The sequence below is a fragment of the Leptonotus elevatus genome, chromosome 9 (assembly GCF_054856555.1).
Source record: "Leptonotus elevatus isolate MCC_2025b chromosome 9, RoL_Lele_1.0, whole genome shotgun sequence".
Classification (NCBI taxonomy): domain Eukaryota; kingdom Metazoa; phylum Chordata; class Actinopteri; order Syngnathiformes; family Syngnathidae; genus Leptonotus; species Leptonotus elevatus.
This window is the reverse complement of record NC_141247.1, coordinates 24,800,778-24,815,379: the sequence shown is the minus strand read 5'-3', so window position 1 is coordinate 24,815,379 and position 14,602 is coordinate 24,800,778. Positions and strand designations below refer to the sequence as shown.

The 14,602-nt window shown below is 41.3% G+C and overlaps 1 protein-coding gene across 5 annotated transcripts; it reads right to left on the bottom strand.

Moving 5' to 3' along the window:
• Window positions 1-448: 448 nt before the first annotated feature.
• rab41 (RAB41, member RAS oncogene family) lies at window positions 449-13,081 on the bottom strand. 5 transcript variants are annotated; one of them, XR_015095944.1, is made up of 9 exons: window positions 12,878-13,081; window positions 11,093-11,151; window positions 9,831-9,884; window positions 7,770-7,875; window positions 6,907-7,018; window positions 5,322-5,415; window positions 4,940-5,033; window positions 3,427-3,493; window positions 449-2,933 (listed from the first exon to the last, which is right to left on the bottom strand). XR_015095944.1 is itself a non-coding variant. In XM_086084609.1 (8 exons), the coding sequence occupies exons 1-8, from the start codon at window positions 12,954-12,956 to the stop codon at window positions 2,869-2,871; spliced, it is 636 nt and encodes a 211-aa protein (XP_085940735.1). In that variant the 5' UTR covers window positions 12,957-13,081; the 3' UTR covers window positions 449-2,868. The 5 variants fall into 5 exon arrangements, 4 of the variants coding, with proteins under 4 accessions (XP_085940735.1, XP_085940734.1, XP_085940733.1 ...); XM_086084609.1 differs by lacking the exons at window positions 4,940-5,033; window positions 7,770-7,875 and adding an exon at window positions 9,409-9,514; XM_086084608.1 differs by lacking the exons at window positions 5,322-5,415; window positions 7,770-7,875 and adding an exon at window positions 9,409-9,514.
• Between the last annotated feature and the right edge of the window lie 1,521 nt (window positions 13,082-14,602).

The window sequence follows — 14,602 nt, the reverse complement described above, 5'->3', positions numbered from 1 at the left end:
GCATGAAAAAGTATGTGACCCATTTGAAATGACCCGATTCCTGAATGAATTGGCCATAAAATTCTCCATGCTCCAACTAAGACTACAAATGTGTTACACTTGATTTCCCCTCCCCTAATCTCATACATGATGTAAAAATTCACAGTTCAGGGAGAGATACTACGAGGCAGTTTCCCTCGAGCTCATCTGATTCAGACAAATTTGAGTCCAATTGGCAACATCGGAGGTGTTGTTTTTTTTTTAAACTGCCGCAAGTCGATTACGCCCTCTAAAATGTTTGATAATTTCCTGTAGATGTCACAAGATGGCGGCAAACTGTTTAATTCTTTACATTATTATTATTCTATAAACTGTGCTGTAATTTCAATGGGTTGCAGCTGTGTATGCGAGTTGATTTTTTGGGGTACAAAACAATGCATAATAAAAAAAATAGTCATCAAGAATGCGCTTTGGTGAAATAATCTTTATTGTATTCCATGTGATAGGCCTACACTTGTGTGCCGTTAACTCTCCTTTTTACACACCAGATAGTAATAATATTCACACAACGTTGCTAAACACGAGTAGACAGCATAGTTCAAGTGGACAGACACGATTCCGAAGAGCACAAAGCTGAGTATTAAGTTGTGGCAAGTCATAGGAGAGCTCAAAATCCTCTTTTTTTTCCTTTCTTTCCTTCTTCAAATGTCGACACGTACTTTTAAAACCCAGCGACAGCCACGAAGGACCAATGTGTGTTAACTTACGCTATGGCTAAAGAATTGGTTTGTATGCGTTTGTGTGCGCGTAGTAGCCTTTACGGCCTGGACTGTAAACAGTGTTACCGTGACAACACAGCGCAAGAAGTCCTTTCGAGCTGTGCGACAACGCCTTAAAGAGAAGAGAGTGAGGGTCCTCGGCAGACACGCAAATAAATAAAACAGCTTTCTCGACATGCGCCTCAGCATTTGCACTTTTGGTCAAGCTGACAATTTTCATGTGTTTGCCCCAGTTACTGAATAAATAATCACATAAAAACAACGGTCCTACACGAGCAATAATAGCAATACAGCGAAGGATACTGCGACTAACGCGGCCTTTTTTTTTTTTACAGCGGGGGGTGTTAGTGCGTAAGCGTGTTTGTGTTTTGTTTCGGGAGGACATGCTCCCGTCGACCGGCTCGAGAAAACGACGACGAGTCGAAGCCACCGAAGCAGTCGTCCGGCTTCCCTTTTCATCTATGTTACAATATTTGTGGCTTGGTTGAGTGCACAACGTCGGTGAACAAAACAAGCAAGGCATCTGTGTCGTCGTCGGTAGAAATCCTGCATGGCGAGCATGCGCTGCGATATAAATGTGTGATCGTCACAACATGGAGGATCCAAGGCATGGCGGGAGTGTTGCAAAAAGAGTAATCGAGTATGTAACGAGTCCTCACGTCCTTGTTAAGTATGGCGAAATGAGCATTTACATGCTTTAAGGGTGTTAACGAGGGCAGTTTGGCGTTTACCGCTTGGGAGTCGGGTCTCACGTGAAACAAACGTACACGGCGCAGTGTGGTGGTGGGGTTGCTTTGCTCACTCGGGGCTTGGCCGAAAAGGAAAAAAATCCCCCAAGTTGGGCGATATATTTTTCAAATCTGAAGACCATCTTTCTGCTTGAGCTTTGGTTCCATTTCTGTGATATCCACCATGTACTAGTATGCTTTTGTCGAGTAAAAAAGTAGAATGAGACTCCTACAAGTAATCTTTTTTCCACATCTAGTGCCCCTTTTGGCTTTTCTGCAATAATACACACTAAGCTGTTCAAACTTTTAATCATTATGTACTAGTATGTGCTTTGCCCTCACTAGTAGGACTAACTTTTGGCATATTAGGAGGACAACTATGTTACTAGTGAAGCCAAAATGTGCAATAGTTGACTAGTACAAGTGTCTTGTGAAATTCTAACAGTTCTCACCTAGCACTTCACAGTAGTTTTCTAGTTAGGTCTAATTGCATACTAGTTGGCCGAAAGTGGGACTAGTAGAAGGAAAAAAAAAACCTTTCTACTATAATCAAATAAATGCTCAAACGTTTGATGCAAAGCCATTTCTTCAATATCCTTCATAAGGAGGATACTAGTGCACATGCCTACAAGTAGTGTTACTAGTGCAGCACAGTAGATTACTAATAAGGTTTCATTGTGTCCAAGTGGGCCAAATGTGGCACTAATAGTGAAAAAAAAGAAAAACATTACGAGTAAGACAGTCATTCTAGTAGTACGCTAATTTGTCTTACTAGTGAGGATAAAGAGCGTACTAGTACCTCGAGGTGCATATTAAGAACAGCTTTCCATAGTGCCCACAATTGTTGACGCCTCCTGCTGTGTTGTGTTAATGAGACACACATTTTGTGTGACGATTAGTAAGATCCTGTTTACTTCCTTAAAATACAACATAGAAGTTAAGAAATAAGCAGCCATCTTAGAACTTCTCTATTGCAGATACAAAAAAAAAACAACAACAACAAAATGTTGAGTCATCTAAACAATCCAAAGCGTTTTTTTTACGTGACGATGACAAAAAAAAAAAAAAAAGTCACAGCACGAAGACTCCGAGTGTGCGATAACCCAAAAAGCGGTTAGCTAAGTCAGTCTGCGCTTTCTACGTGTTGCCAATTGTAATGCCATGCAAGTCGCCCGACTCAAAACGCGCGTGGGCTCACGTATCCTTTGCATTTCCACGTGGATTCAGTAACGCACATCCACGCGCTAACTCTCCAGTGTTTGATCCCCGAGTGGCCACTGAGAGACAAGCGGGTGGTGAGTGGTGGTGGTGGTGGTGGGAGGGTGGGGGGGGCTTAAGGTGGGAGTGGGCGGGTGAGACGGGCTGGGTCGGAGTGTCGTGTACTAGCACGAGCAGCTGCTCTCGGTGACCGTCATCTCTGGCTGCTTCTCCAGCTTGATGTCGATCACTGAAGGGAGTCGAGTTAAGCAACGTCGGCCGTGAGTTTGCACATTCTTAACTTCACTCATTTCTTTTTTTTCTTTTTTTAAACACATGAAACAGTCCTTAAAAGGGAATAGTATGTTAGACAAGGGCTATCAAACTTTTGAGAAATGTTTGCAAGCATTTACCCATAATCCTCATACTAATTTAAATTTAACAACCGTGTGTTACCCCTAAATTCCATAGGAATGAAAACGTTGCCTTTTCTAAAAAAAAAAAAAGGAAATAAATTGTAATAGGATATTAAAGACAACATTTTGTGTAAAGAGTAAAGTCATATTTTAACAAGTGATTTTCATAAAAACAAATGTATTCTAATGTTGTTGTGAGGTCCCCCTAATAATCCTAATCCAAGTGTACCGGCATTTATTATGCAAAATAATTTATTCCTAATTGTTTTGTGGAGCGCGCAGCTCACAGACTCCAATTTGAGACTGAAAGTCATTTTTGAAGGATACTGTCTTCTTTGCTCTTCTCCGCTGTGCTGTCCATTCCAGGTAATGCAGCCGCCACGCGGCGGAACAGCTGAAAAACAAGACACGAGAATTAGCCACGAATGTGATGCGTCAATATGCAGACAAAGTGGAAAAATACGTCACCATAAATAGCATTTTTAGACCAAAATGATTCAAATGTAAGACAAATTGATCTAAGGTTTGTCTGACAGTGGGTTAGCCGTTAGTTTACAGAGTTCCATTCATTGATCAGCAGGGGTGGCAAATCCAAGTCCAGAAAGTAAAAAGCCTGCTCAAGTTTGGCTTTAGCCCCTCGGGCTAGCTAGCAGGTAAACAAGCACCCGGGAAGATAGCTAGAGAACTAGCTAGCTAGCACCTGGGGCTAAAGCCAAACTGTGGCAGGCTAGCTAGCTCCCTAGCAGGTAAATATGTACCCGGGGAGCTAGCTAGGGAGCTAGCTAGGGCTAAAGCCAAACTGTGGCAAGGTTTTTACTTTCTGGACCTGGATTTGCCACCTCTGTTGAGCAGTGGCGTTATTCAAATCGATACAAAAGTTGGTCCCACTAATGGAGCACCATAAAAGGGAAAAATTGTAATGTCATTATAAAAAATAATATAGAAGCAGTAAAGGAAAAAAAACAAGAAATAATAATAATTAAAAAAGGCTAATTATTATGTGACATTTAGTCAAAATAATGAGACACTAAGTCATAATTATAAAGTAAGTAATAATTATGTGATACTAGGTCTGTGTCATAATACATACAGTACTTGGGTTTCTCATTATGAGATAGTATCTGGTAAATATAAATAAGTATTTGTATCATTTTGACTTACATTATTCAATTTTCTTGACTTGGTATCTCATAATTTGGACGTTTTTTTTCCAGAAAATAAGACAATCTTGAATTTAATTTTTCCAAGATAATGGCGTAATATTGTTAAAGTCAAAGTTTAACAAAAGGAAGAAAGTTCCATTATAACCATTTTCAAAATACAACTTTAATGAAATATCACAACTTTTATTCTTGAAAAGGTGCCATTCGCTGAGAAATACGACTACATCCATGGGAAAAAATATGCCTTTTGTAGTGGGAAGTATTTCTGTGCAAAAACACCTTTTGCTCTCCTTTATTTATACCTGCATGTCAGATTTATGTGATGACACATTACAATCATATCTGATCTTCAAATTGCCGCAAAGCTAAGCGAGGGCGTTATATTTGATTTGTGTTGTTTTATTGCCACACCAGACGGCAGATGTAGTTTACTTAGAAAACTAATAAGAAAGAAAGTAATTCTTGCAAATGATTTTTTTGGAACCAATTTACAACTCGCGAACCTTGATAGGTCCAGGGACCCCCCCCGTTGAAGAACCTTCAGGACAATAAAGCATTGAATTTACGTTTTTATCACAGGCAGAGTTAGTGAAAAAAAGGAGTAAAAGAGGAGAGTCGAAAGCAGAAGTGCGGAATCAGCATCGTTAGTGAGACGCCAGAGAAATGGGAACGTCTACCTGTTTGACATTGTAGCCAGTCTTTGCGCTGGTTTCAATGAACATGACATTCAGTTCCTTAGCTCTCTGCTCGCCCTCCTCCGTGGTGATCTGTCTGCTCGGGGCGGGGGGCCACGCGGGACCGAGAGGTGGACGTGGATAGGCCGAAACATTGTCAAGAGAACAGGCCCGAAAGGAGAAGGCAGAGAGGAGAGAGAAGAACGCTCGCTGAGTCTTGCTTTGAAAAGGAAGCGCGTGGTTAGTTTGATTAGAACAGACGCGGAAAACCAGAGCCAAAAAGACGCTAGCAGGGAAACGACTCATTGCATTGATGACGTTGGGATCCAGAGTCACGCTCCCTGACATGAAGGACAACATGGCCGCTTGGCCAGCCGCCACCAACCTGTTTGACGTTATAGCCAGCCTTGGCGCTGGTCTCTATGTACATCACATTCAGCTCTCGAGCTTTCCTCTCTGCCGCCTCAACAGAAACTTGCCTGCCGCGGTCCCAGCCGGGAAAGGTAGTGGTGGTGGTGGGGGTTGGGGGGGGGGGGGAGGGGTGTAGGAAGGTGGTGGGTGGGGAGGAGACAAGGTGGAGGATCCAAAAAACACATGCAAACACACACACACGCAGAAATGAAATCAAATCAAAATGACAGAATGAAACTGAGGAAATAACACAAATCTGAGGCAAAAACAAACAAACAGTGAACCCCCGTTTTTATTTTTGGACTTTTCTACCTTTTTGTCAAAATTCTGATATTTTGGAAAATTTTATGGACATTATAATGATTGTCTGCCTCTCTTTTTCCTTTTTATGGCCATTTTTTTTGACTTTTTTGCTATAAATTTTCTGACAATTTTGTGGACATTTTTTGGTTACTTTTTCTTTTCTGCATTTTTTATTCAGTTCTCTGTCATTTTTTGGCAATTTCATGGACATGCTAATTTTATAATATGCTAATTTTACACTTTTCCTCTTCCTTTCTGAATATTTTCTGGTCACTTTTTGGACATTACATTATAGTGCGAGTGGTCATTGAATGCACCTTCAGTCTGCTGCCAAACGCGAGTTTGAGTACTCGCTTTTCTTTTGCTTCTCCACGCAGCTATCGGTCGTTAAATACAAGCACTTATTTATAAAACGGAATTTTTTAGGGGTAAGTACATTGGCTCAACACCTGTTACGCAATGGGCGCTCTCGGCCCCACTTTGTGGGGCCTCGACTTGCCTTTACCTGCGCGTACGTGAAAGAATTTAATAAATTTCACTCAGGCTCCAGGAGAGGACCGCAAATTGACTTGGGGGGCGAACCAGCGATCCCGACTATGCACGAAGCGATCTCGCATGCCCTCCAGGCACTCTCGGTCGGCCTTTGCCTTCATCTCCGCATACGTCCAAGAAATGTATTTAATTTCACTCAATATGGGCAAAAGAAGAGGAACACAAAATGTATACTTTACAAATTTCTATTTTAATTAAAAAAATTAATTTTTTTGGTTCCTTCCAGGCAGGTGATGCGTGATAAGCATATGCCGAGCGCCGTGTCTGTGCAGGAAGCCATAAAAAAAAAACTGCGACGTGGCGGGGGTTCACTGTAGAAAGTACTGAATCATATTCAAAGTGGAAAATAATAAAGACAAACAAAGATGGATGAGGTGCACTTTTGGGGGGGAAATGTGGGATTCCAAACTCGGGCAGGGGTTTTACAAAAATAAACTACAGTGGAACCTCTGGGGATTTCCAAGATTTTTGCTTTTTCTTTAGCTTTGAGGACCAGCCTCAATGGGGTTTAATTTTTTTATGGAACTTTGGCAGTTCTTTTCTTACAGAAAACGTCTTCAAATCTGAAGAAAATGGAAGTCAAGCAGCATCCCGGAACAAAGTGCGCTCAAACAGAGGTTCCGCTGTATTTTTTCTATCCCGCCAATATTCATTTTTGACCGACACTGCACTGTGACGTCCACACGTCCAACACAAGAATGTACCTTTTATCTGCCAGGTCTGTTTTGTTCCCAACGAGCATGATGATGACATCACTTCCTCTCTCCGTTCGCACGTCATCGATCCACTTTGAGGTTTGTTGGAAGGAGTTGAGATCTGACAACAAAAGAAAATGGCAGACATCAATGCACGTGCACAAGCTACACGTTGACCTTCATTCAACATGTTCAAGCCACTTTTTTAGAAAGGTGTGCACAAGCAAGTATTAGTTTCATTACTGTACTTGGGTTAGTAAGCAAAAGTATTAAGAGTAAGAGTTGGAAAATGGAAATGCCGAGGTTGGTTGTACAATTTCTGAGGATTTCCAGGCAAACAAGACATTTACCCAGTGGACACAACATTAGGTACACCAGGGCAATCGGCGTGAGAGCTGTGCAAAACAGGTAAGAATGTAACTTATTTTATTTTACTTTAAATATTGCTTTATATTATCAGAGATCAGGCCATGTTGCAACAAGCTCTTTTTGACAGTGTTTTCACCAGGAATGTGAATATTGACGAAACTTAGCGATATTCTAATGATAATTGCTACAAAACAGAAACAATATACTTATTTTCCTGATGAAAGAAGCGACTCTAATCTTTTTTTTTTGGCAGGTTCCATGTTTTTATAGCAATAGAACACAATATTCTGCGTGCCTTGCAAAATCAGTCAAAATCCAGTAAAACAGCCGGGAGCGAAGGGGGGTTGCTTCGGTGAAAATGGCTGCGAGTGAATGAGTTAAAAATCTGACAAAATGTTCAAAATGGGCACGCGTGCCCCGCTTTAGACTGCACAGGTGTACCTAATGCAACTCAATCGTCTCTCGGCACCTAAAAGGAACGTTAGCGAACAGCCCCGACTCACTGGTGATGTCATACACAACCACAGCAATGGTAGAGTCGCGGATGTAGCTGGGAATGAGGCTACGAAAGCGTTCCTGTCCGGCAGTGTCCCAAAGCTGCAGTCGGACCTGCGGGTTGGAACGGTGGGGGGGGAGGGAGATTGGAGATAAAGAGGGAGGAAAACGCAGAATAAAAAAGGGGGAGCTAGGAATAGACGACTAACGGCAAGCCAAGCTGTTTTTTTTTAATGAAGTGGGGGGAAATCATTGAGATGATGAAGTGGAGGTGAGCAGCAAAATGTAAGGAAAGAAAAAAAAAAAAAAAAAAAAAAAGAGGCCCTGCTGAATCATTCTTTCGTCACATCCCATTCAGAGGATCTGCGCCCACACGGAGACATCGGAAGAAACGTTGAGTGATTCATTCCATCAGCTCCTTCTATTCAATACAGCCTCTCATAAACAGCATGTAGCGAGCGTGGACACCCCCCCGGCACTGCTGGTGAAACGCTTTGGGAGACGCTCTCACTGCGGCGTCCAGTGGGGGTTTCCACACCACGAAACGCTTTTGCCATGTATGCCCTTGCGCACGGTACGGTATGAGCACGGATCTGAATATATGACTGGATAGCCGGTAGCCCATGCAAGCCGTTGATCGAAGCCACGGGGCGGCCATCTTACTCCTCCAATCTCGCGAGCAGACTACTGTATAAACTATATGGTACACGTACAGATTAGACAGCTCGTAGGCTCTTAATATAGGGGGGGGGGCGGGGGTGTCACTATTTTTGAACACGTAACAGTTGGGTCAAAAAATAACCCAACTGTGGGTCAAAAATGGACTGATCCTCTACTTGGGTCAATTTGACACAACTTTGGGGTCAAGAAATGAGTCTTTTAGTGTAAAACAACTCATAAATATTGGTCAGATCTTTCACATGGGTCAACAAATTGGGTCATTTTGTACAAAACAAGCCAGAATGTTGGGTCAAGTTGACCCATAAAGTGGATCGATCCATTTTTGATCCATAATTGGGTTACTTTTGAGCCAAATGTTTTGAGTGTAGATTTGGCAGAGGCATCTTTTGTTGAATAAGATATCATTCTTTAATTACAAATATAAAAGTTTCCTCCTGTATACAACATCAAAGCATATAATTTGTACATGCATTTAAGTTACGTATGTAACTGTGAGTCCCGAACCAGCGCCAGCATTGCTTGTCACTCGGAGCCCGTCGTGTTGATTTGCGCAAGAAGGTTTTGAGAGACTGTGTTCCGGTTGCTATCCTCTTTTATACACGAGGAACACGTCAGCCGGAACCCTGGAAATGTCCTTTTTATGAATTATTTCTCGAGTGACGCACGCGCGTGGGGGATTTCCGTGCTTAAGGCAAGTTGTAAAATGGCTGAAGTCCTCTTGTTTATGTTGAACACATTTACAGCATCATAAATCATGCTGTTTTCTACTAAGTACTGTCTCAAATGTTCTCCAATTTCAATACTGTAAATGTAAAGGATCCTATGCCGAGAAACGTTTCCTTGGGAGGAGCAAGATGGCGACCTCGCGGCCTTAAAAGTCTCGGCCTATCGGCTCTCCGGTCATATATACAAATCAGCGTGTACAAGCAAAAGGACCGGGAGGCGAGACGAGGCCGTGATACCTACTGGCTATGTCATAAACCACAACTGCGGCGGCCGAGTCTCGGATGTAACTCGGGATGAGGCTGCGGAATCGCTCCTGTCCCGCCGTGTCCCAGAGCTGCAGCCGAATCTTTGGCCGCCCGTGACGCATGCGCGCACGTGTGGGGAGCAGGTGGGATTTCGTGACCCGGGACAGAGGATGGAAGGAGAACAAAAAACAAACAAGCAAACAAACAAACAAAAAAGGGAACTGAAAATATGATCATGTCTTGACAAAATGAATGATGAAACTGTAAGATTGGGTCCAAAAAAAAAAAGTGAAAAGGGTGATCATGTGGAAATGGTGGGTGCTATACGTAATAAGCCAATGCATGCTTTGAGCATTCTAACAAGGTTCAATGATTCTTTTGTGGAAATGACAAAAAATGAAAGAGAACACGGCTTACCGTACGATCTTCGAGGTACATGGTTTTTGACAAAAAGTCGATGCCAATTGTTGCCTGCAAAACAATCGCTGCATCAAAACGTTGACGTCACGGCAACAGGCGGTAACACGATGATGTAAACAGCAGAAGCGTTGCAAGTGCGCATCATTGTATATGCATTTGTAGAACTGAATTTGAAAAAGACATCACAATCTGTGTATTAATTTAATCTTTCTATTTTTTAGTTGGCTATCCAAAAAATGGAAAATGAAGTGACCTTTTTTTTATTTTTATTATTATTATTTTTGCGAGACATACAGATAATTGCTCAATTACGTTTTGTGAATCAGAATACTTTAAAGATTTTTTTTTTTTTTGCCCTAAGTAAATTTGTGGCATTCCATGAATGAGTTGAAAACAATTTATATGATACAGAATTGTGCGTGTTATAATAAGTCTGATGGACTGTGACAAAAATGAAATGAACAAACTAGCATACTTTTACTGGTGCTCGTTACGATTCCATTGGGGTCACGTTACTACAACCAATTAAATATAAAATCAAATTCAGTCCTGTGGCCCACATTTTTTTCCATTTCCATATTTTTGATCTGAGCCTCAAGTTTAATGATGAAAAATGTCAGTTTTGTTTTTTGTTTGACACAATCTGTGCTCCAGGCCACCCGCGATGAAGAAGATTGTTGGATGATAACAAAAATAATCAATTGCTTTTCTTGTCTGATTTTTGAATGCCAATTCAAAATAAAAGAACAAATACACGGATTCATCACTGCAACACAAGCAATCGCTTCTGCAGCTCAGCTCCATTGAGACCCCTTTTTATGTATCACTGTCTTGTATAAACGCCATGTCTACCCGGCAATCGTTCGCCGGCGGAGGTCGCACCACAGTCATAACAGAGCAGAGGTGATGCATGACAGCATGTAGAAGAGCATTGCCGCAATTGTCGCTGTCCGGCGAGTATTTTAGCACGATGCGGACGTGTTACGCATTTTTGTTTCCTCCTTTTTGTTCCTCCGGCGAAACATAGTCCGAAAGAATGAGCTGCCTCAATGCGGGGTGTTAAGACAAAAAGAATGTGTGACATAAAGAAGACGAAGACACAGGAAGTTAAGAGATGCCGGCATCACCACGTCACTTATCAATATTCAAGTCAGGCTTTTTATGGTTTTGACATGTGTAATTCTTAATTGTAAACTTGTGCTGATGATTTCCTCCCAACTTATCCTATCCATTATTTCCGATGGGAACGTTGTATTTACCTGATAGGTGTTGTCAAAGCTGTCATACATAAACCTGGTGATGAGCGAGGTCTTTCCCACTGTAAAAAAAAAAAAAAGACGCACGAGTTCAAGCATCTTGATTGCAAATGCGAAGAAACACAGCACATATCACATATATTGTGTCACTGTCCAATTCTTTCTGGGCCTAACTGTAAATGATGCCACAATTAGTAGCCTACATGCCAGTTGCCAACTCATGCACAGTTTTTCATCATTGGTAACATGAAGTTGTCTCGTATGCCAATGTTGTATTCGTGTGCAGAAATGCCATATGCTAAATTTTCTTAATAGTGAGCAAAAAGTGGGTTTTCTCCGGGTACTCCGGTTTCCTCCCACATTCCAAAAACATGCATGGCAGGTGAATTGGACACTCCAAATTGTCCATAGGTGTGATTGTGAGTATGGTTGTTCGTCTCTGTGTGCCCTGCGATTGGCTGGCAACCAGTACAGGGTGTACCCCGCCTACTGCCCGAAGCCAGCTGGGATAGGCTCCAGCAACCCCGCGACCCTTGTCAGGACAAGCGGTACAGAAAATGGATGGATGGATGGATGGATGGGTGAGCAAAAAGAGTGCACTAGTACATGGACCTTAAACTGGATAGACTGATTAAATGCTCAAATGGCTTATTTATTTGACTTCCTCGATATGTGGGCTACGAGTGCGCGACATGCCTACTAGTTGGCCTTAGTAGTGCTACTAGTGCAGCACGGTACCGTTGTGTATAAGAGTACTACTTTTGACATTGTTGAAATATAAAGTGCATTACAAATTAAATGTATTATTATTATTATTATTTTTAAAGTTATCAAGGATTTTGAGTGAATCAGGCGGCTTTTCATGGGACATTGACGTGATTCACGGTCGTCAGCTGTCGAGCCCACACAGCTGAGCTGGCAAATGGGTGGAGCTACTAAAATGGACGGGAAAGAGAAAAAAAAAAAACATGTTCAAATTGTCGAATTTGTCGCCAATTATTTCAAAGGCCCAATAGTTTTGCGTTTCAAACCAGGCACACAAACAGAGCGTGTAAACACGTAAGAAGAATGTATTTATTCTCGACTCTCCAGCGGCGTTAAATTGTCGAGGAAGGCCGGCCGGTTGTTCTTCACCTCGACTGGCCGACGTGGCTAAGGAAGGTCCTGCTGTACATGGAGCTAAGCTAACAACTCGGGAGGGTTTACCTCCCAAAAAATATTGTCTCACGGTATTCCATTTAAACATGTCAATTCGGTAGCGTGAGTGTCAAATAAAAAAATAAAAATCCTACTAAAAATGTACAGCTCGCACGCTTAGTAGAAAGTCAACAGCTACTAGCTACCGTTGGCTAACCTTCCACATTCATTGATGCTATTGTCAAGGTGGAGATGAATCACACACACCAAGACGTTTAATGTCTTCTTCGTTTGTTTGAAGGTAAGTCAACATTTAATACATTTTTAAAATCCGTGCCACTGTCAGGTCAGGTCGCTTCAAATCATATTTGGCTCAAAGGTGAAAGTAGACTCGGTAGCTCTGAGTGTCCGATGACATCATCACAATTCGAGGTTGACTAAAATCGGAAAATGTCCACATTGCCGTCATGATTAAACCAATAAACGCACAGATATATAATTGTTGCATTGTACGGCGACTGCTCATTTTCCCTCATTGTAGACTTCAGGCCGTAAGCTAACTCGACGAGCTAGTTAGCCGGCTGCTAACATGATTCTCCTCCACATCCCAGGTAGCGATCGCTAACTCCGGCAAGCGGCGTCCAAACTCACCGCTCTGCTCGCCCAGGAAGACGAGCTTAAACTTGCGTAGAGGGTTGCCGAACTCCCCGCCGCCGGTTGTGGTCGACATTTTGGCCCAAAGAAAATACGAAGCAGCTAACTAGCCGGCTTTGGCTTGGATGTGATGTGATGTCTAGACTGGAGAGGGGAGAGCAGTCACAGCACAGCAGTGGATCGTCATCTGCTCGCTACAGCCTTTGCGTTCGTTTTTTTTTTTTTTTTTTAAACTCCTTCATACGAACAGAAGTGAAACAGCGCAACCATGAGGCGTTGGAGAAGAATAAGCAGCACTTTGCTGCCAGTTGCTCAACCCATTTTTTGTTTTGTCAACTCCAGCAAACCATTTGATTCACATTTTTCTTCTGCCATGTTAAAAAGGTTATGCAGGTAACAACATGGTTGTGGGACACACGTTCCATGAATAATATTTTTTATTTGAAATATTATTAAAACAAATGTTCCCATGGTTACAAGAGACAGCAATGGAACAAATAATACAGCAACAACAACAACTAAATTAAATGTCATTTTAATTGGTTAATTTGAGATTTTATTTGGTCAGTAGGAGTGTTGGGACAAGAGAAAATTTGCATTTTGGAGCATTCTTTTCTCATATTATTATTATTTTTTAAATAAAGATTCCAGGACTACATGCTTTTCAGTGTACAATGATGGTACTAGTGTGAGTCGGGCAGGGTGACTTTCATGTATAGTGCTAAGACTTAGCTAGGGGGTGCTGTTTCAGGCAACCCACTGCCTGGAAATTCATTGTCCATGTACTTTCTGTAATTTGAGTACAGATAATTATTACGATATCGGTAACATTGTTATTCAGTGTTTACTATTAAAAAGTGGTCAAATTATTTTACAGACAGCGTGATGGACGGATGGATCTGTGGATGGAGAGATGCAGTAAATGGACAGACAGACCGACCACCTATCGAGGAACCGATAATATAGATTATTGGGTGGGTGGATAAATAGATTTGTATTTGTCTTCATTTGTCCAAAGGAGTTGAGACTACATGTTTCTGTTTGTTTTGCTTTTAGGTAGGGATATATATATATATATATATATATATATATATATATATATATATATATATATATATATATATTTTAGTATGAGCTTTTATTTTTGTTTTTTTTACAATGTTGTAACTTTTTTTTGTATTGCCAACCTTCGCCACAATATCGTGATAATTATCATATAGTGATCTTCATTCGTGATATCGTATCGTGATGTTTGGATATCGTTGCATCCTTACTTTTAGGTGGTAAACAACATATGTTGACAGCTTGGATGGGTGTTAAATTGAGCACTAATGATGGATGCATTGATACTATAGATGCAGAGATTTGCCTTGTCATTTGTCACAAAAGTTGAGATGTTATTTTGTTTTAATATTTTACTAAGGGGTAGTTTGCAGTAAAAAAAAAAAATCACTTTTTGTCATATTTGTTAAACTGTATTTATAGTCTTGATAGTACAGTAGCACGTTTGTAAAATGATCTGTGAAACTCCAATCTATCAAAAAGAACCCCAGAAGAATTTTCAGAAGACACAGCAGCACTCTAGCACTCGCGACATGGTTTCATAAATGCACAGATTAAAACAATTTACTTGGTTTGTTTAATTTACGCTTGCTTCGCTGGTAGGCACTCCTTAGACCCAACTATTTGTGTATAAACAATTTAAAGTACATTTTCCATAGC

What these genes read in the sequence shown, in the direction of transcription:
- rab41 (XM_086084609.1), bottom strand. Translation starts at nt 12,956, where the DNA reads ATGTCGACCACAACCGGCGGCGGGGAGTTCGGCAACCCTCTACGCAAG. An exon ending in TGTGGTTTATGACATAGCCA is followed by an intron (nt 7,019 to 9,408) that starts GTAGGTATCACG and finishes TTTTGTTGTCAG; the next exon opens with ATCTCAACTCCTTCCAACAA. An exon ending in CTGGCTATAACGTCAAACAG is followed by an intron (nt 3,494 to 5,321) that starts GTTGGTGGCGGC and finishes CTTGTTTTTCAG; the next exon opens with CTGTTCCGCCGCGTGGCGGC.